A 25,674-nucleotide genomic window follows, 5' to 3' on the forward strand; every position below is an offset into this window, starting at 1 on the left:
AGATTTTTTAAAGCAGTGCCATCAGACTAAATTTTTGCACATCAAAGGAGAATGTATAAAAAACAATTTTACACATCATAACATCGAATAAAATTTGCATAATAAACTCCTCGGTAACAAACAAATATCCCATCCAAACACTTTAAAACAAGCTGTTACAAAACGCACCTTGTCTTATTAATGTACAACATCGATAAATCGATACTATTCAATTAAAACACGAATCGATTCCATAAACAGAGCATTATGGCCACCACATTAATTAAGCGAGTTTTTTTCCGCCCGCTCGGAGCCGCTGTGGATGACAATTACATCTGTTATTTAAAGAACTATTCTCTGATACTGTGTGGGGAAGTCCACTTGAAACTGTCGAGTCGAACTGTGTCTTGATCCAACTAGAACATGGATCAAAACTGTCGCTTTGACATAAACTATTTGATGAATCCCATAAATACTTTATGTAAATAAGAACTTTACTGATATTTTTTTGTATGGGGTGTCTTCTTAGTAATTTTCATATTATTGTAGTTTCAAATCCGTGCACTAGTAAAAAGAAAGTTTAGCGTTTTAAAAATTAAAATGAAATATAAACTTTTCATGAAATCCTAAAAATGTTAAGATCTATAAATTGAATTGTCCGATTACTTTACAGTAACACCATGTCGCCTTTAGGATCCCATGATCCATCTGTCCTATGATCCTAGTGGACACACCCCTCAGCAGCCCCTCAATACAAGCTCATTTAACCCCCTCGCAGGGACAATCGCATTGACTGCGCAAACTGCTCGATGTCATTTAGCTGCGAACTGATGGAGTCGTGCGTATTGTCCGATTGAAGCGAGAACATTATTGTGTTTTTAAAAAATAAGGGACATTACCCGTCACCGTTTTAATATTATGCACACTTGAGACTACTGTTCATTTCACTAATGATTAAAATCAAATAGCTTCGAAAAAGTTACAAAATTCTCTGAAGAATTTTATTTTGTTTTTAGTAAGAGTAAGTCTGCAATATTTTTTATGTCATTCAAATACCTATCAGATTATTTTAGATATCTTCTCTTCTCAAATCTTCTTTTAATATGAAATGTCAATCGTTGCTCTCAATATCTATTCCACAATTCTTTCCCATTTTAATCACGTGAGCAGACAGGGCGGACTGTATAAATCAATCAAAGTTTCAAACAAAGATCATCATAACTCCCACGCAACGACTCTTGCGGAAACTTAAATTACTCTTTTTTCTGCATTACGAGTGCGAATAATCTTCCTGACGGGCTGCGAAATTGATGGCGTCGAAAAAACGGCGAGTCAAAATCGCGAACTTTTCACGTCACCCGAGTTTCACTTAGAAAAGTTTGTACATCCATTCCGAAGTTGGCCGTGTACGAGAAGCTGACAAATTTTAATGAAGTGGAGGGGGCTGCTAATGTCTGCGCGCCTCCTAATGGGAAAACTTGGGAATATGCGGCGCGGCGGATGACGGTTTTGTGAATATTTCTATTGTTTTTGGAACATATTTGCTGTAATCCCATAATATACTGATAAAGTTTCAAAAGTTGGTCGATTAGATACAATAACATTATTTACAAAATTGCCTACTCACGGCAACGTTAAGCGGTTGCTTAATAATAATAGTTCTATTTTCTATCTATATATTATGATATCTAAATGTACCTATATGTCTTTATCTTCAGGTAAATATTATGCGATTCCCAATCTAATTTAATCAACTTTTGAAAAAATATAATTTCGTCAAACCAGATGGAAATGTTTTTAACATTTCCATTACGAGAAAATGTTTTTAACATTTCCATTACATTTATACGCGATAAAATTAAATCATCATTCATTTGGCGACACAGAGGTCAATTTAACAATAACTGAATCCCATGGGCTAACGAACTACGATTCTCAATCCGCACTGGAAACCCTATACCCATGGGCACAGTGCAATAAAAAGCACAGTCATTCAACACGCCAAAGTATAAATTACATTATAAATTTTATAGTTGGTGACCAGCGAAAAAATCGTATTAGGGTTGATGGTGATTTAAACGCTCGCCCCGTCGCGTCGGGCGGCGCGTGGAATCATCCATCATATGCTTTACATATGTTTGAATAAAGCTCGTGGGAAAAGGATTTCCTCTCAAAGTCAAAGCGGGTCGCAACTGTTTCGGGTGACCATGGTCCGAATATTGACAATTTTTATTGTGGTTGGTTTTTCTTCTGGAATATTATCATTATTATTTTTAAATGTAAACTACATTCACTGTAATGAAAACTTTTATAAGTAAATTAAGATAATGGAAAAAAACGTAAATTTTGTAGATTCTTTATATTTCTTGTAAAGTTCGAAATAAAACTACTTTTATTACTATTAAATTAGTTGTCAGCTCTATAGTAAAACCTCTATATTAAAACCAAAGAATTATGAATGAGAACAAACTTCCAAAAAGTCCTCAAATTCATGAATGCATAGTCACCTCACCTTACAAATAGCGGATTAGGGCAGTTTGGCAAACAAGGCGTAGTCGACGTGCGCCGGCGCCCTTAGCTGCCCTAAGCTAATGCTGTATTAATGGCTATTAGCTGGCTTTGTTCAGCCGTTTATTATAATGCCAATTTTGACGACATACTAATGCCGAGATCTAGAGTCAAGCACGCATTACTTTGTATAATGTATTATTTAAATTGTGTTAAGGCAAATGTTTTGTGCAATTTTGGTCCACGAAAATATTAATCACTGGACCTCCACTTGGGTGGCGTGTGGAACCCGAGAATAAGACTACTCCATATCTTCCCGTGGATGTCGTAGAAGGAGACTAACGGACACATAAACTTAACAGCTGATAGGCAACAATAGCATTTTCAAGGAGGGTTGACGTCATTTGATACCAGTTCATGTTTTTTTAATCTGTATCTACCTATAGGTATCTACCTATAAACAGCCAAGTTTAGCAGCAGTATTGAATACTTACGTTAAAATAGCTAAAACGGGCATTTTTTTGCTGAATTAGAAATGTTCGACAGTGTTTTTTTTTTAAGTTCTAATTTTTTTCAGTTGTAATGCAATAGTAATACGCATATTGTGAAAAAGCCACCCTAAGAAGTGATATAAAAACGACTATAAAAACGATTATAAGAGATCATTAGTTACTTCCAAACGCCAAAAACGATAAAAGAAAAATAAAATCTAGTGTGAACTTTGAGTAACTATAGGTACTTAAACGACGCCTTGAATGTTTCCTCCATAGTATGTCCATAGTATTAAGACTAGCAATTTCGCCAGCACAACCTTGGGGTGTGAAGTGAAGGCCGCAGATCGATGGGCAGCTCGCAGATGGCACAGGGTGATAAGCCAAGTTATCAACCAGCACGTGCCGGTCTATAGACCCATAATGTTCGGCTTACTGCCCTTTCGTAGGGGAACTTTAAGAAGCCTGGACGAACTTTGTTTTTGTAACTTTAAAAACAAGACCACGCATGAATCCTCCGCAATATGCAGAGGTAAATAGCAGTTTTCACAATAAATACTTTACTTATTTAATTATCCCCCTAATAAGAAAAAAGGCTTAATATATAAGAATCGCCCTTGTCGACGTTATGGACCAGTATGAGAGAAAACTTACCCGATAAGAAAATTTACCCGACCGACAACCCTTGACAGAATGTTTTGGCGCCAAAAAATTAGGGCAGCTGACCTAACTTAATGTGGGAATGGGCAAAGAAGAAAAAGACTGCTCAGTTATTTATAGCCAAGGTTAGGTACAGGATTATGGTATCTTTTAAAATTAGGGATTCACTTACACAGTTGATTTTATTGAAAACTACATTTACAGGCCATATTACTGTATAAATACCTATGTGGTGTTGACATGTGAAAAATATAATTAAAATTGCATTCACCCATATACGCAATACATATCATTTTTACCCGATATAAAGCCTGGAAAAACAATACGAAACGTCATATCTCATTACGGCGCCGTCAAGCCACAAAGCGTTCTCATTACCAACGTTTCACTTTACACTTCCTGCTCATTCGTGTGCAATCTGTAGTGTGCAAATCCGTTAATCTCATTTGGAGGGTAGGATGAACACGTGGCGCCACGTGGCGCGAAATCAAACTAATCTCAGTGACGTACGCGTTGGCGGGAAGGCGCGTGCGCGCTCGCGATAACGCCAAGGAGCGCATTCATTCCCGCTCTTTTGTCACGAACAATCGCCTTATTTATTTATGATATTTGCTACTAGTCAACCTGCCACCCCCGTGATTGTAGCTAATACGCTAAGCATAAACTATTTAAATTCGTACCATGATATTATGAAAAAGGAAAAAGTTATGTAGGAAGTTTACGTAATATACAAGTTACGGATATGCGGCTACACCTAGGTTTAGTCAGTTAGAAATCGTTGCACTTAGTTCATCAAGTGGTTGCCTGCCTATATTCGTCTAGTCCTTTATAATTTCGGCTAGACCTAAGTGCAGACGGTATTCGATGGTTACACCTAAATGTGTCGTACCGTACTTCAAATACACATAAATTTACATCAAACCGACTAAACTTATGTCAGCAGACAGTCGCAGATGGCAAATGTACGATTCTCGACCATCTTGACTTCATTTAATCTTTCTGTGTCTATTATTTTTCTTTATTATATTTACTTACTTTTAAGTCCAAAAATGTTTAAGTATATATTTTTTTTATCATTAATAAGGCGATATGAGTGAAGGATGAAAGCTCGTGTAGTATAGAAGCAAAGAACTGTAAAGTAATAATAATAATATGGAGAAAACCGAAAACAATATAAAGTAAATAAAACAAAAGCAACTTTCAAACAAGCCAATGAGCAATCAATAAAATACTAGTACCCAAGCATAAACAATAAAGTTAGTATATTTCTAATATTATTTACTTATTTAACAATGATTTCTGATAAACATATTATTGCATAAATGCACAGCTTATATGCACAGCATAAATGCGAATACATATTTTAATATCTATATGTAGTTATATTCTTTTCTAAACTTAATTCTTTTGCGTTCAATGAGAAAAAAATAGGTACCCAATAAATGTGTGAGTGATGTGTCACTGTCAGTTCAATCAACGTCAAATTACTTGACATTTGACATGCATGCGTCAAACACGTTCATTTTGGAGCCTTGTGAAGAACTCATGCCATTCGTATTTCTTTCTTGTTGATGTGTTTGTGCAAGCAATGGTGAAAGATATTCTTTGATAATACTACGTTTGCAGGAAAAGAAAATTTTCAGTCAACAGTACATATTTTACATTTTGCAAAAATCACAATTAATATGGTAGAGGAAGACGAGTACGCTTGTGTAAACCGAAGTCAGCTTAAAATCAAGGATAACTCTGGAATCAAGAAGAAAAAAAAGAAGAAGGCTAACAAAGAGACTGAGAAAGTAATAGAAGCTGAGGTAAAACAAAAAGTGAAACAACAAACTCCTGAGGAAAGGCGAACCAAGGCTGAATTAGCATTCAAAAAAATGCAAGAGAAAATGGTTTGTATAATATTTATTTACCTCTACTTAATTTAACTATATTTCAACCCAGGTTACCTCATATGAGGTAATTTTTTTTTTTGTACTAATAATTTGATTATACCACCACACCATGTCTTATTAACATTTTAACAAATACCTATCATCGTTGAGTTGCCCAGTGTTCTATTAAACATAAAGCACAATAATTAATAGTATGACTATTTACATGTATTATGTATGTATGTGTAGTATGACTATTTAACATTAACCTTATATTATTATGTTTCAGCAAAATCAAAGGATAAAACAAAAAGCAGAGATGACACATAAACAGAGAGTGGAGAAGTTTAACCAACATTTGGATAGTCTGACAGAACACTTTGATATTCCTAAAGTATCTTGGACCAAATAAGTGTATTCTATATTTTTTACTTTACCAACAATATCTCTGGCAATTCATTGACATCTCTGGCAATTCATTGACATCTCTGGCAATTCATTGACATGAGTAGCCATGGAATTAGTAGGTACTCAAAATACCTACTAATACCAGAAAAATTACTCACATGGGTGAGTAACAAACTGCAGGCCTACCATCAACTTTCAAACTTTTTAATTTACAAAATTCAAATGCAGTGCAGTTCCATTTAGGAACCTGCATTAATAATAAAAATTTACAGTTTGAGATACTGATTAGTTTAGATCCTGGATTGCATTAAGAGATGATGGTAAGCATCCTGTAGTAACTTCTATGTTTACTTTGTATTTTATTGTCTGTAATTTAATGTGCAAAATAAAGTTTCTGTAAAAAGATTTTCTTTTTATATTTCATAATAACCAAATTAAAAATTGTACTTATTCAAACTGTTACTGCTCAACATTAACACAGCTGTAGCTTTTTCGAATTTCAACCTGTCAGCTTTACTACACTATACTGACAGAACCCATGTTTATGCTCTCATGGCAATTGAATTCACAACTGAACTGTAGTCACACCAGTATCTGTGTAGGTATTTTATGTAACCTTAGTCACACTGATGTGAGTCATAGCTTGTCTGCACCATATTGTTAATGCAGGTAAATGGCGTATGTGATACATTAGGAGTTTAAATACAATTTGAGTGAAACATGTAGTATTGTCATTAAATCTGTATATTCAAAAAAATAAATGAACACAATAAATGTCAAAATAAGAAAAAAATATAAAAGTTATAAAATACGCGTACATTTATGGGTATCTCATGTGTAAACATTCCAAGATGTGGAACTTAAAATGAGAAAGAGATTACAAAAACATTTACACATGAAATACCCAACCAAGATCACTATTGGGATGGATTCAATTAAATGGTAATATACAATATTATATACTAGTAAGTACCTACTTAAACCTTTCCTAAAATATCTATAAGTAAAAAATTGTGTATGTAAGAAATGAGAATCTCATGAAAATTGTAATATTACAGTTACACATAAATTGCACAGATTGAGATATTGTAGAGATGTATAGACAGAAAGAAACAAATACTATTAAATAGATGCAAATACAAATCTAATTTGTTAAGACCTTTTCACCTACTTACTATTCAAACACTAGTTAAGGCACAAAGACTAATCTTAGTGTATAATAAAAAATGTGTTCTGGTAAATTGTGAGTTTCTTATTTATCACTAATACTTACTTCAATTACTTACATCAATTAATCAGAGACAAAGCACTATTAAAAATCAAATTGTCACAATACTAACATTTCAATAATACAAAATTGGATTTTAGTGATTATAGAATGTATATTTTATAGGAAAATAACCTACATAACTATAAACTAAGTTGTCATTTTATAAAAAAAAATTATACAATACCAGTGAGAACCACTTTCAGAAGTTTTTAGTTTTGAATAATCTTAATTTTTGTCGTAACTCCATCAATGTTTTTATAGTTTATCTACATCAGTCTGTTAATAAACTTACTGTATTAAATTTATAAAAGCAGCCAATAATAAAGTTGCGATGCTTATTTGTAATAAAGATGCATCATTGCTTCTCCAAAAAGAGTAGCTGAATTTGAAGATCTTGACATAGTTTTCTTTAGTGGACCAGGGGTCGCTGCCATCGTCAAAGTGCATGGGGCAGCGGTCTCGCTCTCTCTCGTATTCTTCCATCTCTATGGCCACGGCCGCGCCTTCTGTGTAGTTCCATGACGTTACGTCCTGCTTCAGGTCACAGTACGGACCGAGAGCTTGGGACATCAGCACTCTGAAAACATGACGATAATGAATGAGAAAAGACTTGAATGAGGCTAAAAGAGCAAATAGTGTAGCCAAATACTGGCTGAAAACCATTTGAGTAGCCATTCTGACTCAACGAGGAGAATAGAAATAATTGAACAAGGAAGCAGGAGACTTCTATCTTGCTTAATTATCACTATTTGATTTATATATCAACAAACTTGATACTTAACTTTCATTTTAACTAATATTACACCAAAATAAAGCTTACCTGTTAAGATCAGCCCTTTGATACACCCAACATCTGTACTTCGAGAAAGGATCCAACTCATCATAAGTGATTAAATAAGATTTCAGATTCTCCTTCCAGTAACCAATACACTTCATCTTATAATCAGGGTCACTGTAAATATCTACTGGTCTACCCAAGTAGTCAACAGATAGGCAGTAATTTTCTTTTATCTGTATAGTTTTCTGATCTGTATCACAAACTGACAAGTCACTTATATTTAATTTACAGTGTAGATTTGGTCGTGGACTCAGTGTGACTCCTCCAAGTATTCTCGTCTCAAATTTGACATCTCCTCTTTGAGTGAAGTTGAATTTCCCAGCAACTGGACAACGAATAGGCGATGGGTCTTTCTTGAGCAATATATCATACCGCCATTTTTCTTTATTTTTGAATTGGACCCATGAGCATACAGTGTGAAAATTACTCTGGATCATTGCCAATCCTTTTCGGAATCTAAAAAAAAAAACATGGAATTTATGTTTCTTGTTTTGTCCCTTTTCTTGAGTTTACAATGTGCATCAAAGAAAGAAGCAAAGCAGATGCCTCAGGGCGAAATGGTAACAAAAACGATTGATTACTCGTCTGCAGCTTCCATAGGCGTTTCCAACTAGTAACTAATAAGCAGATGCATTTATACCTGATTACATTGTGGTGTTGTGGTACGAAATCAAAGCAGACATAGTCCTTTTGGCAACCATCAACTGTAAGGCGAGCCATCATTACTCTGCTATCCCTTTGTTCCCTGTAAATTTATAAAAGTTTACATTAACTTCTGCTTCTAATAAACAAGCTTCAGTTGCAATAACAAGAATAAATATATTAATTTTGGAATTATGCTTTTCTAAGAGCAGAATGTTATGTTAAAATACATGTAGGTACCTGCAAACATAGATAGTCCTTCTATATCTTCCTTCATCAGGGTAATAAGTCTCAATTATATGTGTTTCATTTATGACGACATCAGCGTCAATGTTAGCTGTGTTGATCCAGTTGCCAGAAAAATTCTGTGGTAAACGGCAACCTGGCTCTACCACTTCAGCCTTAAAATAAATCATAATGTTATTTTTATTTATTTATTTAATAGAAAACCTTTACGAAACCAATAGAAAAAGTTTATAAGCAAAATCTTTAAGATCTGTATGAGATTGAAGCAGAGACTTTTTTAATTTATGTATGACAACCAACCCCACTTACTTTTACAGGAGTGACCCTATATCTTTCTGGAGATTTCTCAACAGTCTTTAATGCGTTACATTCTGGTGTGATAGAGGCACCAATATAAAGATCATCATCTCTGTTCTTGAGGAAACAACGGTACCTCTCATCCTTACGAGACTCTTTGGTGTTTGCTACAGCAAAGAATTGATTTTTATCTACGAACCAATGACCTGGAAAAGAACAAGAAACATTTATGCAATTACAATATTTTGATTTTCCAAAAATATTTTAGGGCTACTAACAATCACAGAAACAAAGATTATGATTTTTTAAAATAAGAACTTGAATACAGAATTTTTACCAGTAATCTGAAATCACAACATATAATAATGAATAAATCATAGCTTATACCTAATAATGAATAAATTTGGAAAACAGTCATATAGTGTGAGGGTGAATTTCACAACTGTTTAGAGCATTTTTAGTGTCGCACTTTTTTTTTATAAAGATTTTTTTAAAAAATTAACATTTATAAAATTAACATTGTACCAGTACTTATTTATAAAATACAATAATGAAATTGATTACTGTGTATGGTACAATTTAATAAACACTAATGATAGCCCCCGACCCGGGTGGCGCAGTGGTAAAGTGCTTGCCTCTAAACTGTGAGGTCCCAGGTTCGATCCCCAGTCAGGTCATGATGGAAAATGATATTTTTCTGATTTCTTGATTGATTTGATTGAGATTGATTCAAAACGCTAGTGAAATTCACTCTTGAGTAGTTTCAGTTAGTCAATATTCATAATATTGATTGATGCATAGGAGGAATCTTTACTAATTGTAACTAGACTATACCTAAGCAGCTGTACTCCACAATGCCATTGAAGGTGCCTGACATTCCTGGACATTCCCGGTATGTAATGTTGAACTTCTGATTTGTTATCAAGAACTGTGTTCCAGCAGTCTGGCATGACCTGATCTGAGCATCTGGATGATTACACTCTCCAGTGAACCGGAATCTGTTCTGATAAGCAAACTGCCAGACACCTTCCAAAGATGACCGACAATTGACCTGCAATCAATTCCATAATAATACATAGTAAGGCATTATTATGACAATAAATTACTATTGATTAGACTAACAAGTAATTAATTTGTCTATTACTTGCACACTAAAGGTTTAATAGTTTTTAAACCTATATTATGTGTATTAACTAGCTGCACCCACAACTTCATTTGCTTGCAGTTTGGCATAATTAAAGTTTTGTTTTACATAGTTGCTTCTTGGATCTAACCAATCTAATATAAAGATCAAATTAATTAACTGGACTATCCCAGTTGTACTTACAGGGACGTAATTCTCTGAGAACAAAGTAATAAGATGTTGATTTGTGTTAAGTCCTTTGCATATTTTGTCTACAGTCGGCTCCTCTCCCGGCTGCAAGCTTATACATGGGGTCTCAATCTTCTCCAAAACATTCACTGTTCTTACTATAAGCTTCACACAATAGTAGCAATTGGTATATTGAAACACCATTGTGTAGTTCACATGAAAATCAGCCTTGATGTTGACACAAGTACCCCTGTAATGATAGACTTTTTTGTTGGTAATGTCTTTAAATTAAAAATTTAAATATGTTGGTCTTCAATCTAGGTACTAAGTTCTGGATTACAGAAGGCATTGTATGAAAACTGCATTTAGCAAAAAGATAGATAAACAGTACCTAAACAATTAAGACTGCTATTGCTATATTTTAACCTAAAAAGAAATTTATCATTAATAATTACTTTTATTATATATAATAAATATTAATGAAATTAAGTAACGATTATTTTTGTTAAGAGGAAATCTACAATATTATGTATAAATATATTTATAACAAAAATAGCTACATCTACAATATTATATATACTACTATTACTAACTATTATTACTATTGTAACAGATATGTATGGTACGTACATTTTATATCAAACTAAGCTACGAAAAATAATATTCCGGCACAACAAAAAAGTTAAACACTTTACCTTCCAACCATTTCACTGGCGTTTATATCAGTAATAGTTTGCTTTCCGTTTTCAAAAGAAAACCAAGTATTCCGCAAAACCACAGGAATTGTACATTCAGCTGATGTTAATGCAACTGTAAGCAGAAAAGCGTTGGGCGTTACCTCTCGAAATAAAAGCATTGCTATTTGAACATTTTTAACTCAGCATCTATAATACTTACTTCCTAATGATACTATCATTAAAACAATAATAAGTCTATTCCGATCCATAGTTAGGTATTTTTTATTATAATTACTAAAATAAATTACATGAACATAGTTGAAAAGTTGAAAATATTCAATCGAAATCGAAACAACGAGCAACAATAAGAACAACGAACGAGCCGTTCAACAAGAGCTTGCTTTGCTTTCTTGATTTAACCAACCAAATTGACATTGACATTTTTGTGCGAGCAAAGCGCACATAGCATGTAGGTACACTACACAACTCATAGTTACGAATATTACTACACAACACAACTATCGCCGCACCGCACTCACCACCGCTTGGAAGCGGTGGTGGACAGATAGACAGAGGACTTATTGATAAAAATGTCACGACGAACTATCGGTATTCCATTATTGATTCATGACCTCGAATAAGACTATCGATGTGCTATTTCTAAAACAAGTGTCCAATTTTATTCATCGCCCAAAGAAAGAAAGAAATCATTTATTCGAGAAATACCACATAAGAACCAAATATTAAATCCAACAAATTTAAAAAAATATATGGCAAACGCGGCTAGCTCAACATGCTGCCATGGAACCACAGCATGTAACGAACCAAGGCGCTGACTTTCAGCTGGTACCAAGCATCTAGAAGCGGTGGTGGTGTAATGGCTCTGACTCATGTATAATAACTTTTTATAGACCACTACTTACTTTCAGTAAAGGAAAACATCGTGAGGAAACCTGCACACTGGTTGATTATTAATTTGTGTGTGCAAAGGAGTACGCAATGGTAAACCACTCCAAAAAAATTGTTTGAAATGAGGAAATACGACTATGAAGAGACCGCCAAGTAGTTAGATGCATACAAACTATTGAACTTAACAGTCAACCAGTGTGCATCCGCAAACTAGGTATTTCATTCTGCCATCATTAGGCAAAATCAAGTAGTTTCGAAGCATGGATTTAGTAAGTAATTCGTTGTACTGAGTACCTACTAATTTCAGTTTAGAAGACATCAGCCCATCGAAAGAATACTACCGATAGTCGTTTATCGAAACGAATCGATACTTATCAATTTCGATCGGTCGACATCACTAGTTATATCACTGTCAAAGCAAAGTTGAGTCGGCGAGGCGAGTGAGCCGAGTGAGTATTCATGTTCCGTTTGCTAGGCAAGCTTGTCGTTGCTTATCGTGTTGTATTTTTTTGCCTCAAGAAATTAATAATTTCACAAAAAGAAAGTTAGGGTATGTTTTAATTATTTTGCTGCTACTAATTTCAATTTAATTAACTACTGAATTGAAATACGTGAACTAGCTGGACTGCGTAACCTACTGTATTTGTTTATTTTTTCCTTACAGTTAAAAATGGGTCGCCGCAAATCAAAAAGAAAGCCTCCGCCGAAAAGAAAAGCTATTGAACCGCTGGATCAGCAATTTAACTGCCCATTTTGTAACCATGAAAAATCTTGTGAAGTCAAAATGTATGTAAATTTGGTAGTTGTATACAGCTGATATCATGTTTGGTAGGGACTTTGTTAAATTTATCTTTAATTTCCAGGGATCGAGCACGAAATACTGCAAGAATACAGTGTCGTGTATGCTTAGAAGATTTCCAGACAACAACCAATGTGCTATCTGAACCGATAGATGTATATAATGATTGGGTTGATGCCTGTGAAAGTGCTAATTAGGTTAGTGTTTTAAGTTTTTAATTTATATTTTGTATTTCTATTTTATAAATAAAATTGATTATCTCATATTATCCTTATACTAAAGTCTACTTCTTATTTTATGTTCTTGTCAATGTATTATTTGCCAGACTTCTTGTTTTCAGCTTCACATTTATACATATATCTGTATTTACAGAGACAAATTTAATCGACTTGCGTGGCCACTGCCGTGCCCCCAGATTTCTTTCATATTGTGAACATTGTATCAGCTACTGACCTAAAGAAATTTTGTGATACTGTAATTAGTCATAAGGAATTATTGGAATAAATTTATAACAATATTAAAAATGACATTGTTTGATGTGGGAGAACATTTTGTTAAATCTTTATTTCTCAATAACAGCTGTTGAAGTAAATTTCAACTCTCCATTTGGTTATAGCATAGTAGGCAAACTGGCATGCGGGTTCCCTGATAGCAATTTAACATTGCACACCATGAATGCCAGTGATTTTTTAGCACACTATGAATTTTCTTATAAAGTTATAGTTTTCTTCAAGGCCAATATCAAACATTTTTTTTTAACCTCTGAGGGATTCTTGTAAATATTTATAATCCAGATTAACAAACAATAAAAAATATCTTTATTGTTATTAATAACAATTATAACTTCACCATCTCACACATTCCTTCAGATTCAGATCATTGGTGATGTTGATATTCCTTAAAATACTTTTCTAAATTGGCGATCTTCTTGCCATGTAATTGCTTGAATTGAAGCTGAATGTTGATAAAAAAATTCTAATCATAAGTATTAGTTTGAAGCCAAATAAGAGAAAATTACAGAAGAGGATGGGCCATCGAAATACAAACGATTACTTCATTTTGTACCTCATCCTTGAGGCAATATTAGCACAACATCCTCACTAATAATCTGAATCGGAAAGAATGTGTGGTGGTGAAGTCATAGCTTGTTATCATTTAATACCAGAGCTTGTGATAAGAAATCCTCATTGCATCATTGGGAGAATCATCAGCATCTTGTCTTTGCTACACAGTTACACACCTGATGCGTTGATGCTACACGACACGAAGCATTGCATCTGCAGCACGACATGGCTTGTTATATTTTAATTTGTATGCGTAGCGTAGGTTAACACCGATAGTGTCACAGACGCATTGCGTTTGCGTGCATGCTGCAGATGCAAAGCGTCGTTTTGCCAACTCATCAGGTGTGTAGTAGCCTTCAAACGTGTACAGTCCACAGCACGTCAGCTACCTAATTTCATTGCAAATTCGCCTCTTATTGTTGCGGCATAAAGATCAATGCAAGGTAATTTGATGTGCAGCGACTATACTAAGGTAATTAAGGAATTTATCTACCATCAAAATAAAATATGTAAGTTCCATTATATCATTTTATTGAACAGATTGAGGCCTAAACATTGACTACATAGCCACTTGTCCCTCATCCATTATTTTTGCATATGCTCAACTTTATGGATCTAGTAACATTTTTTATTTAAGCTAGGTTTGGCCCATACCAAACCGTAATTCTAGCTAGCTATTTCGAAAGTAATTTTAGATATTTTTTATCAAAAAATTTTCAGTCAGAACGACTTCCTAATCAAATACAAAAAATAGTAAATCACGTAGGTACATAATTAATATAGATTTTATCAGTCGATATTAATTGATGGGATTTCGTAATACTGAATTACAGCAAGCTTATTCAATAAAATAGATGAATTAATAACAAGTGGCTATGTTAAAACTGTTATTTTTTAAATAACTTCACATTCAGCAGATAAAACAGTGAGATAAAATACATCACTACAGTTCTAGAACATGATCTATAAGCTATCTCCAATAGACGAAAAAAAAAACCCCAGCCATATCATATCACTTTACTATAAAAGATATGAGACTATGAGTGACAATGGAATGTAACACCATTCAATTCATGACAGGGCTCGGATACCTGGTTACTTTATGGAATCAATTGGCGTTCATCTCACTTTTTGATAAAAGCGCTTTGGCTTCTGATCCACAAACATTTTCATTTCGATTTTGGTTACATTTATCAGTTCCAAATGAGTTCTCGCTCTTGCTCGTTTCCAGCCACTCACCATACACAGAGAATAATAAAGAGATAAAACATAGCGTCGTCCTTATTATGCGGGTATTGGAATCAACCAGGTTAATCTCGGAGGCGTTAACGCTCGCGGAAGTGTTTCACTCTGGTTATACCCAAAAACAGTTTGAGCCCTGTTCACAACAATGCAAAAAACATGGTGGCAACAATAAATACCTTTAGCAACAAGAGAGATTATAACGATAACATTTATAATAAATCCTCTAAACAAAAAAATTACAAGATGTAACTTTAAGTGCAATATAATAGTCATTACTTATGTATATATTATTATAATTTTATGGCTATTCAATTAATTTTGATTTTAAATATGACTTAATATATTAAGTCATAAATGCTATCTCCACTCAATTCACTATTCTGGAGTTTCAAATATGAGACTCATTGCCATGGATCTTATTCTTCCAATCAGAACAATATATCTCAACCATTAATTGACTGTGTCCTTTACAAGATGTGCAAGATATTTCTAGCATTTAACGTTATCTTTAATTGTACTCAATGCTAATAATGCAAGTCATTAAAAGCTTGTCACAACAATATCCTCAAATACATAGTTTATAATACTACAATATTGACAACATTCTCTTAAACATCTATTTGTATTATTACATAATAATCAAAGTATACCTATTAAGTATTTAACACAATAAACAGCGTCAAGCTGTATCACATTTTATTAACAAATAAATAAAAAATAGCTACTTAAAAAAATATAATACAATGTCGTTAATTGAGCTATTGCCTAGACTTACAACCCTGGGATTTCTGTAACCATGTCATTATATATTCAACTATAAATACTGTTATTGACTACTGGAAGGTACATTTTTATTTACAAAGAATATACTATACAAAAGATTGGCTAGAACGGGACTAATGAGGGAAATGACATGGTTACGGGAGCCGCATACCTCCAAGCCCCCCTCAGTGCAAAAGCTGTGTAATAAAGGTATATAAAGTGTCAGAATAGCTCAGGTTAATAGTACGCACGATTTGCGTACGAAAACAAAGTCGGTCACAAAGTGCGGTCGTTTCGTATATATCTCACGGTACAGCCCCAATACAAACGCACGTGCGTAGCGTACTCACATCACAAGCATAAGCATTCATTAATATTCCATTAAATATAAACGAAGCAATATTGTATTTCAGCGGACAATTTGATAATATTTTTTAGAACTTTCCCATATCTATAAATGAGTCGTATTGTAAATCGTTGCTGTCGCATGCGTTAGGATCTTCAATAGAGCCTGGTATGTCTTGATACAAATATTTCATGGGTGGATCCTCGCACACGGCCGTGTTGTCCGAACTATCGCTGTTGCTGTCTATATACTCTAGCAACAGTTTGGGTTGACCATCAGTACTTATACTACAAACTTCTGACATATCATACGCCGTCGATTTATCAATCACGTCAAACGAATGAGAAAGCAAAGCATCTTCGTATGCTAATATAGGAAGAGACTCGAAATGCGACGAACTGGCGTCTTCAGTGTACCGCCCGGAGTCGACTACATCCGAGGAGTTTAAAGAAAACGTGACGTCATCATTCGCAGACTCGTTCGCCTCGACTGACGTCACATTTGGTGCGTGAAAAGTATCGTCAACCTCACGGAAACAACTTGACTGTGGCGTCTCTACCAATGGTAACTCCTCGATGACTTCTTTATTGTACGAATTATCGTCCGATAAGTCTGCCTCGGCGTTAAGAGTCACTGAGTCATCTCTCTCGACCTGCAAATGTTCTAAGTCATCCACGCATTTAGTAGAATCATCGCTATCAGAAACAATAAGTTCGATGCTTCGATCCAAAAGACCTGTGTCTGTGCACGTTGACATTTCGTCTTCGAAAACGATTTCGACGCTGCGTATTCTCATTAGAGGCATTTTGGCGGGGGATAGTTCGTTGCCTTTAGCCGTCCTGCCTCTTTTGTGATAGCTGTCTGCCAAAGATTCGGCGCAGTCACTGATATCGTCGTAGTCTATTTCGAAACTCTTCAAGTCAGAGGCGCACGGCGTGCATTCATTAACTTTAGTAGTGAGTTTAGATGAGTAGATATGTGCATTAGTGTGATCTGGTGAGGGCATGAGGGTATGCGCATGTAATCCCTAAGGTTGCAATGAGTCTTATTGTATGGTGGTGCCGAGGTCTAGCGCGCCTTCCTCTTGCATTTTGGTGAGGAACTTGAATACTCGGTACTCTTCGTCCGTCTGCTTCACCATGTCGATCAGGGCTAGGAGCTTCTTGATGCCGATGAATACCCTGTCAAGGTAATCAGGTTGTTAGTAGCGTCATCTTAAGGTTCGACTTTCTAGTCCACAGTAATAGAAAACCTGGAAGCTACTAAATTGTCAAAACGTAAGTTTAATTTTGCCTATGTGTAGTTTTAAATACAAAAAGTAGTAAGGTTAAAAAACAAACTACTAGTATTCGTCGTCGTAGCCGCACATTCACTATAAATAGCGGAACGAAGTTAAAAAAAGCAGAATTAATTAAAATATAACTGGAGGGCATTGAACCTTTTAATAGGGGTTGCTCTGCTACCCTTCCGCTTTTTTGAAAATACATTGAATTGGCGGCCACACCTAGAACCCACAGATATGTATTCACTTTATAGAAAGAAATTGAAGTACCAACGCTAAGTAGATGTATATAAAATCAATAATATAAGTATTATCGAGTATAACCCCAGTTTTTTAATCAACGTGAATTTAAATTTCTGGCCAATCTCATCAGGTAAATTTATCTAGCACGATACATATGATACTTTATCAGGAAGCGGTGAAACATGTCCTTAATCTTATGAACATGGTATATAAGAAAAATAATAAAGTAGTTGTGTAGACAGCCTGTGGTCGTCTATGTATAATATAAAATGTATAAATGCATTTACAACTCCAAATTTCATAAATATTGGTCCAGCCGTTTGAACGTATAGAAGTAATAAACATAATATTCACAAACGTCTTTTATAGATACATACTTGGCGCCTCGCATGTCGCTCTGTATCTTGAGCAAGTCCCGCTTGGAGAAGGCGTCACTCTCTTCCAGCACCGCTATCACGTGCTCCGGCGAAGACAGGTTGGGCACGTGCAATATACCCGTGAATGCTGACAGCACCTCCATGTCTTCTAGGACTTGTCTATGGGAGGAGAAAATGTTTATGACGTTTTTATTTTTGTGTTTGTCTAGAACGAAAGTAGTACAAATTAAAAACATTAAATTCTATCCATAATTATGACCAAAGACTAAGAAAACTACAGACTAGAGGTTAGCGTACGGACATGAAATATAACTAAACAAACACAAAATATATTCGCGTTCTGTTCCGTTCCTTCTCATATAGTTCTAATATTAATCGATATAAAAGATATAACGAAGTTTAGTTTTCTCTGTCTACGAGATGCTTATGGTTTCTAAAGAAATGACAAAAAAAATCTTAAACTATTATATTTTTATTTTTTTCAAGAAGAAATAAAGTAACACTTTACCTGCGACTGCTGGTGCACAGAATGAGCAGTTTCCTGCCCTTGGGCGGTTGTTTCTTTAACAAAACCAGCAAGGCTTGCAGTGTCAAGTTGGAGTATCGAGGGCCGATGGGACCATAGTCTAGTAGACGTTCGATGTTATCGACTAGAATGCAGGATAGACTGGAGCGGTATGCGTCGTCGAAGTACTTCGGGGAAAATAATGAAATTCAGTATCTTATTTATAATAGAAATTATTGTTGCAAAATATATTGATTTTTTCTGCAAAATTAAAAACATAAAGAATTTATGTATTTGACAATGATTTATAATTAATATTACTATGTTTTTTTTTTATGTACTACAATTCTAACAACTTCGCAAGTTCCGCCAATGCTGTTTTACCGATCTGTTGCAAACAATGCTGTTTTATCTACAAACTGTTCTTAGTAGTTTATGGAGAAGAGCACCCACCTTCCTTATCTGCAAGCACTTGGCAGACTCAGTGAAGCCGATCATGTCTTCAGGTGAGCACACCTTCACGAACGGGAAGTCTGAAAGCTTTGCGAGTTGCGCCGCCAATGCTGTTTTACCGCTGTTCGGCGGCCCTTCCAACAGCACCGATACAAGACCTAAACATCAATAAAAAATGTTGAAATAACATGTTGATGCAGGATTGGTCCAGTGGTTAAGGGTACTTTATCACCAGAAATAAGCTAAGCAGCTAACACACATCCGTAGCACATGTGTGTTTGTTTTTCCGTCTTTCACAAAAAAATCACTTCCGGATTGAAGTGATTTTTTTGGTGAGATAGTTGTCCAAGAACCCACCACTAGCTTCAGTAGCCCTCGCCTGCTGGATATAAAGCTGTCCGTCTTCCAGGAGGGAAGTCACCGGAGGTCCCCAGTTGATGATGCCGCGAGTAAGGAAGTTCTCCAGAGCCTCCGCTGCTGTACCGAAGGCCTACACAAACATCACGAATAAAAAATAGTCTTGTTTTAAATCACATGACAAGTGGCTAGAAGGGGGCCCGACTCTCTGTCACACTAGAATGACGAAATTTAAATAAAGTGATAAATTAATATCAGTGAAGTGACTCTATAAAGTGTCGGGCAACAGAAAAAAGATAACAATGTATATGGGTACTTGGCATAAAAAAGTTCTTAATACTGGGTTCAATACGAGAGAAAATCAAAAACTGTGCACGTGAGCTAGTTACAATTTTGGCAGAATTCTATTTTCAAAATTTAAATGGTATTCTTTATTATTTACAAGTTCTAAAAACTTTAATATCGAATGTAATGAGGAATTGTACATTAATGTTTTTATTTCTTTTTTTTTACATTTAAATAATAAAAATGTTTGCATGCTTAAAGTAAATTCAGACACAACACTGACAGGTTTGATGTCGTTCTCCAAGGCGTGCATGAAGTCCCCGCGCTCCACCATGAGCTTCTCCATGGCCTCCGGGTCCACCTCCACCTTGCTGCTGGCCTTGATCAGGCGGTTCATGGCCGTGGACTGCGCCGCGCGCACCAGCCCCTCCAGCTCCGCGCCGGAGAAGTTCTTCGTCAGGGCGGCCAGTTCCTGTGTAAAATATTTCAGTATACACTTTTGACTTTCAGTCTATGTGAGCATTAAACATTAAACAATTTTAAGCTCAAGTCAAAGTATTTATTAAGTACTAGCTTTTGCCCGCGGTATGCGTGTTTTCCCACGAGAACTATTATTTTTCCAGGATGAAAGGTACCCTATGTCCTGTACACAAAAAAAAAGAAACTTAAAGAAACTTATTTTCACATTTATAATATTACTTGGGATAGTTAAGATATCAGTCTTTTAACCGATTTCCATTTGGACCTCAAGACGACGGCCGTCGTTTAACTACGATACTGCTTACGTTAGTCAGTGATAAAATAACGCCAACATACCTTTGCATCAACATCATCAGCAATCTTTTTATATTCCCTCATCCTTTTGGTGTGAATGTTGAGGATCTGCACGCGACCGTGTTCGTCCGGCAAACCGATTTCCATCTGCACCTCGAGACGGCCCGGCCGCATTAGGGCTTCGTCTATCATGTCCCGTCTGTTGGTCATGCCGATCACCAGGATGTTGTTTAGTTGGTCCACGCCTGTATATTAAAATTGTCGAAGTCAGTAAATAGAACTTCATACAAAGACTAGGTAAGAAACACATCTAGGGCCCCACCCCAACTAAACTGTTTATGTAATTATTTAAATTTTGTGAGACGTGTGGTCATGTACTAGAAAAGAGCCACTACATAATCTCTCGAGGATGTGGTATAACTAGGAACAGCCTTAGCAGCTGATAGGTGATAATAGCTTTCCCAAAGAGATTTGATCTCATCAGAATTTGAATTTATATTCTTTACGACTTCACGACGTCACAGTCTTGATCTTGGTGATCGCTTGGACAGTTTGTGTGACAACTAAGGGTGAGTCGCACCAGTCAACTTTGACCTGCGCGCCGCTGTCGTTGGACAAAATGGCGTACTTTGCGTTTAAAGTTAACGTCAAAGTTGAGTGGTGCAACTCACTCTAAGTGTGTGTATGGGTGTTTATTTACCATCAATTTTGGACAGCAGTTGGTTGACGACGGTGTCGTGCACGCCAGTGTTCCCGCCAACTGAACCTCGCGCTTTGCAAATGGCGTCGATCTCGTCGAAGATTATTATGTGTAGGCCGCTGTTGGGGCCGCACTGGAAGGAAATATAACTATTTAAATTCAATAGTTAAACAATTTGTTTTATTTTAATGAATTGACTGGTCATGTTTACAGCATACCGCCAGAATTTCGACCCGACTGGCTCTAAGTTATGGATGCCAGAAGAGTGTTGGTGGGTGACCACTCATTTTCCTCGTCGCCACTCTACTTAAAATAGTAGGTAATATAAATTATCTAAATTATTCCCAAAAATTATAAATCAACTGTAAAATATCTTACCCTCTTCTCTTCCTCCTCGGCATCAGCAAACAGCCTTCTAATGTTGGCCTCGCTCTCACCAACATATTTGTCCAATATTTGCGGCCCATTGACAATCTTCGGCTCCCGTGCATTGAGCATATTCCCGATCTGCCGCGCCATCAACGTTTTGCCGGTACCGGGCGGCCCAAACAGTAGTATACCCTTTACGTGTTTGCATCCTGAAAGAGATACATTACACCTTAGACGATGGGAACCACTTTGATGCCGAGGAAGTAACCAGGAAAACTGTTAGATCAATGATAGATGGAGACTGAAATCTCGCCTATATGAACAATGACGCAACGCCAATGCTGATTTAATGTGTAAAGCTTAAATCAAGTGTTAAGTTCGTTGCGTTCCGTGATCCTCCGTTACGTTGACAGATCAACGCAACGAACCACGACGGAGCAATGGGGCTGGTATTTATTTCATTTAATGTCTATTCACAATTTAAATGTGTAGCACATTACCTAATTGTTCCACGACCTCTGGCGGGAAGACTCGTGACGCGAACGCCCGTCTGAAGATCGCGTTGAACTCTTTGTCCAAGCCGCCGATGCCCATCTTGCCGAAATCCCAGTCTGGGTTTATGATGGACTGGCGAGGTTGTTTGCTGAGGGAGAGAAATACTTATATACATCAGAAAAGCTTATTCCTTGTTATCAAAAGCCATCCGCCTGCTATCAAAAGGTCCCAAGTTCGAATCCTCCTTATGTTCCATGAGTTTGTATACCAAACTGGTACTGGCACATGACTATGTACAGTAGTTTTTTTTTTGCATAGACCACCAGAGTAGGAAAACAATGTATGGGATAGGCTGTAGTTTTGTATGAGAATATCCTATATCGATTGAAGCCACTAATAAAATTCAATATGGTTTCACTGAATAGATTTATTATTAAAGCCATCCGCTGGCCTAGTTTCGCGTTCATAGAAAACAACATGAAAATAATGGTTATTAATTGGCTAGAAGTCATTACTACAATTACATCCATAACTATTCATTTTCACAGATAAAGTCATCGATCTTTTGTTTTCGAGTTTTGTTTTCAAATTAGGTAGGTACTTTGATTAATTTCGTTATTGATTTAATAAGTTTGAATTAAAGTGATAATTTTGAATTAAAAATTATTATTCTATTACATCATTCTATGACACCAAGAGCCACATTTTTTTATTCTCAATAAAAGTATAGTCGAAAATTTTTTTTACTTCAAAATTTGTGACTTCACTGTTATATTTTTTAAGTCATGAAAAAAGTATCTGATTTGACTTGATGGCAACTACCCTATTACACAAACTCACACTAGGGTGTTATGCTCACCCTTTAGCCTTGCCGGTGAGGTTGAGGCTGGAGTTCTCAGCCTTGTCGAACTGCACATTGGCATCAGGCAGCAGCCGCCCCATGCGGACCCTGCGCGGGATCACTTTAGCTCCCTGAGCCATTGCCTGAACATCCACCGCTGTAATATAAAAAAACAAACATTTAGAAACAACAGAGGGTTGACGTCAGACAGGTTGCCAGTTGTACAATCACAGCCGAAACTTATACCTAACTTTAGGTTTATTTTTACGCTAACCCCAGGCTTCGCAGCGTCACAACCCCGAAGGCAACACGCGAGGATCAGAGTGGTCATCATCAAATTTTAAATATTTGTCGGTGGAGTTCTGACGTGGTCGGTCATGTTTCACTTCTTGATACTACTAGTGTTTGCAATTAATGTTTATATTGTTTGACTCTGTCCCTGATTGATAAACTAACCTTCCAAGTTCTTAACGATGAGAGAGAGGATCTTCTTGTCCTGGAAGGAGAAGGCGAGTTGCTGGCCCACGGAGAACACCTGGTTCGCGAACTGGAGGAGGAACTCCCGCGCCATTTGCTCTGAGTCGTACGGGTCCAGTGTTGTGCTACAATAATTATACATACAGAACATTTTACAAAAAATTAAAATATTTGTATTTAATTATTAAATACCATAATTTTATGTCAATTTATTGATCATTTATCATTATTCTTGATAATTGTGTCTGAGACTAGTTTTCATTAGATATTAGCATAAAAATAATATATTCACAAAAAATTAAAAATATATCTGAAAAGCATTGATAAACTGTTTTTTTTTCGGATGTTCCTTATTACGTCACACTTTGCGTACTATCGACATTCAGGCGCGAAGTGACGTCATAACATGTAAAACAAGATTCACATGCCACTTCTGTATACACACATTTTGAAGTGACTCATAAACATTAAAATCGTACATCACTGGCATAGCATTATCATAGTTAGATGTAAGATAAGTTTATATATGAGTCAAAACAAAAAATAGAATCTAGAAAAAATCTAAATGTTGAAAAAAATAGGATTGGATATTTTTGCTTTAAATAAACAAGACCAGTAGGTAATGAGATTATTCACACTTACGTTTTCTTGACTAGGAAATCAGCTTCCAAGGTTACATTGCACAGGCATTCCGCATTCTGAGGCTTGAAAATCTTTACATCAATTGTCTGCAAAAGGAATTTACATTTTTAAGTTTACATTTCATTAATACAACAAATTTTGCCGGACTGTAACATTGCTCTTTACCACATCCTTTCTTATATAAGTATGAAAGTTATATACTACTATACTAAATAAAATTAAATGTTATGAATCAATAATGAAAAATTAATCATAATCATACCTGACCAATGGAAAGAGTAGCCCACTTTCTTTGTGGGGCTGAAAAGCCCACAGTACCCCTGTCCACCCCATTGTAGAATCTGATACTGAACACAAAGTGCTGTGATGGGCCTGTAGCTACTTCAATATGTCTGTAAAATTTAATAACATTATGATTACTGTCTTTGGAATAGTCAACTGGCAAAAAGTGGTGCAGAATAGGAGAGATTGAATAATCCTAGTATCACTATTATTAGTTATAATAAGCATCTAAATATATTTTTCTTTACAAGAGTATTCAGCAAGCAAACTTAATTACTATTATATTCAAAGTAAATAATACGTTCAAGAGAACTTATCTTGTAATAGAAAATTATTTGCAAGTAACCAAATATAAACATACTTTGTGTCACTGGGGAAGTCCTCGGGATTGATCAGGGCACAGTTTGTGATGGCTAACTCATCAGAAGGACATTTGGCTGCCTTCATCCGCTACAGAAACAAAAATGGGAGTTGTGATAATACCAAAAACTAACATTCCTGAAGCCTGAAGGCCATAGGGTGTCCAGAAACGTAGTTCATGTATACCTACTGAATACTAATCAAATAATTCTTCATTTATATAAAAACTACAGTTTGTATATCCTTCAAGTAATATGTACTGGGCAGATTTCGATGAAATTTGGTAGTTGGTTAAAGTAATTGGAATACGACCTAATGTTAAGTTTTATTAGGATATCTCCAAAATATATGAGCAGCCATAGATGTTTAAATATTTAATACATCGATGTGAGCAGCTAAAATAAATTCGTATAGTGTTCTGAAAAATAATAACTTTAGGACATTCATAACAATACTACCTATACTATTTTTAATAATGATTTACTTGATTTAAATATATAAAAAATAAGTTTAATTCTCACCATCGATGCCATTGTTTTCGATTTATTGTTTACACCTTTATTTTGACAAAAATGTTTCACGTCGATTGATATGACAATAAAGGCACCACACCAGCAAATAGCATGAATTTTAGCGCAGAGCTGCTAAACGATTGGATGAAGAAGATCAATACTATTTAAATCAGTGTTACTATTACAGAAAATAGCCTGCTGTCTTCTTGCTATTTATTAGCTGTCAATGATTATTTAAAGTGGAAACAGAGAAAACTATAGACTTTTGTTTCGCTCATACATTAAATAGAAATGTGTATGTACAAGAAATACAAGAGAAGAAACGGAACATCTCTCTCACTTTTTTAGAGAGAAATAAACATCCAAGTATGCATAACGTAATCGAGTTAT

The 25,674-nt window shown here is 35.5% G+C and overlaps 4 protein-coding genes across 5 annotated transcripts; 2 read left to right on the forward strand and 2 right to left on the reverse strand.

Moving 5' to 3' along the window:
• Positions 1-5,153: 5,153 nt before the first annotated feature.
• Positions 5,154-7,164, forward strand: LOC128670680 (uncharacterized protein). Its single transcript, XM_053746536.2, has 2 exons — positions 5,154-5,533; positions 5,805-7,164. The coding sequence occupies exons 1-2, from the start codon at positions 5,324-5,326 to the stop codon at positions 5,925-5,927; spliced, it is 333 nt and encodes a 110-aa protein (XP_053602511.1). The 5' UTR covers positions 5,154-5,323; the 3' UTR covers positions 5,928-7,164.
• Positions 6,650-11,747, reverse strand: udt (undicht). The gene is made up of 9 exons (XM_053746535.2): positions 11,426-11,747; positions 11,224-11,338; positions 10,544-10,778; positions 10,051-10,267; positions 9,229-9,422; positions 8,914-9,074; positions 8,672-8,776; positions 8,014-8,487; positions 6,650-7,770 (listed from the first exon to the last, which is right to left on the reverse strand). Exons 1-9 carry the CDS (start codon positions 11,472-11,474, stop codon positions 7,482-7,484), a joined length of 1,839 nt encoding a protein of 612 aa, XP_053602510.1. The 5' UTR covers positions 11,475-11,747; the 3' UTR covers positions 6,650-7,481.
• Positions 11,748-12,539: 792 nt separating this feature from the next.
• On the forward strand, positions 12,540-14,496 carry LOC128670605 (transcription elongation factor 1 homolog). Of its 2 annotated transcripts, none has more exons than XM_064436008.1 (4): positions 12,540-12,664; positions 12,779-12,900; positions 12,978-13,110; positions 13,286-13,437. In XM_064436008.1, exons 2-3 carry the CDS (start codon positions 12,785-12,787, stop codon positions 13,108-13,110), a joined length of 249 nt encoding a protein of 82 aa, XP_064292078.1. In that variant the 5' UTR covers positions 12,540-12,664; positions 12,779-12,784; the 3' UTR covers positions 13,286-13,437. The 2 variants fall into 2 exon arrangements, with proteins under 2 accessions (XP_064292078.1, XP_053602371.1); XM_053746396.1 differs by having other exon boundaries at positions 12,544-12,563; positions 13,286-14,496.
• LOC128670604 (vesicle-fusing ATPase 1-like) lies at positions 14,492-25,442 on the reverse strand. Its single transcript, XM_053746394.2, has 16 exons — positions 25,294-25,442; positions 24,774-24,862; positions 24,393-24,522; positions 24,131-24,216; positions 23,468-23,613; positions 23,030-23,168; positions 22,176-22,318; positions 21,685-21,884; positions 21,307-21,439; positions 20,649-20,851; positions 20,116-20,304; positions 19,548-19,680; positions 19,191-19,348; positions 18,741-18,925; positions 18,233-18,391; positions 14,492-17,511 (listed from the first exon to the last, which is right to left on the reverse strand). The coding sequence occupies exons 1-16, from the start codon at positions 25,303-25,305 to the stop codon at positions 17,376-17,378; spliced, it is 2,241 nt and encodes a 746-aa protein (XP_053602369.1). The 5' UTR covers positions 25,306-25,442; the 3' UTR covers positions 14,492-17,375.
• Positions 25,443-25,674: the final 232 nt, after the last annotated feature.

The sequence above is a fragment of the Plodia interpunctella genome, chromosome 6 (assembly GCF_027563975.2).
Source record: "Plodia interpunctella isolate USDA-ARS_2022_Savannah chromosome 6, ilPloInte3.2, whole genome shotgun sequence".
Taxonomy (NCBI): Eukaryota; Metazoa; Arthropoda; class Insecta; order Lepidoptera; family Pyralidae; genus Plodia; species Plodia interpunctella.

What these genes read in the sequence shown, in the direction of transcription:
- LOC128670680 (XM_053746536.2), top strand. Translation starts at nt 5,324, where the DNA reads ATGGTAGAGGAAGACGAGTACGCTTGTGTAAACCGAAGTCAGCTTAAA. An exon ending in AAAAAATGCAAGAGAAAATG is followed by an intron (nt 5,534 to 5,804) that starts GTTTGTATAATA and finishes ATTATGTTTCAG; the next exon opens with CAAAATCAAAGGATAAAACA.
- udt (XM_053746535.2), bottom strand. Translation starts at nt 11,474, where the DNA reads ATGGATCGGAATAGACTTATTATTGTTTTAATGATAGTATCATTAGGA. An exon ending in CAACACCACAATGTAATCAG is followed by an intron (nt 8,488 to 8,671) that starts GTATAAATGCAT and finishes TTTTTTTTTTAG; the next exon opens with ATTCCGAAAAGGATTGGCAA. An exon ending in CAAAGGGCTGATCTTAACAG is followed by an intron (nt 7,771 to 8,013) that starts GTAAGCTTTATT and finishes TCATGTTTTCAG; the next exon opens with AGTGCTGATGTCCCAAGCTC.
- LOC128670605 (XM_064436008.1), top strand. Translation starts at nt 12,785, where the DNA reads ATGGGTCGCCGCAAATCAAAAAGAAAGCCTCCGCCGAAAAGAAAAGCT. An exon ending in AAATCTTGTGAAGTCAAAAT is followed by an intron (nt 12,901 to 12,977) that starts GTATGTAAATTT and finishes TTTAATTTCCAG; the next exon opens with GGATCGAGCACGAAATACTG.
- LOC128670604 (XM_053746394.2), bottom strand. An exon ending in CCGAGGAGGAAGAGAAGAGG is followed by an intron (nt 21,440 to 21,684) that starts GTAAGATATTTT and finishes ATTTCCTTCCAG; the next exon opens with TGCGGCCCCAACAGCGGCCT. An exon ending in AGTGCTTGCAGATAAGGAAG is followed by an intron (nt 18,926 to 19,190) that starts GTGGGTGCTCTT and finishes TTTTCCCCGAAG; the next exon opens with TACTTCGACGACGCATACCG.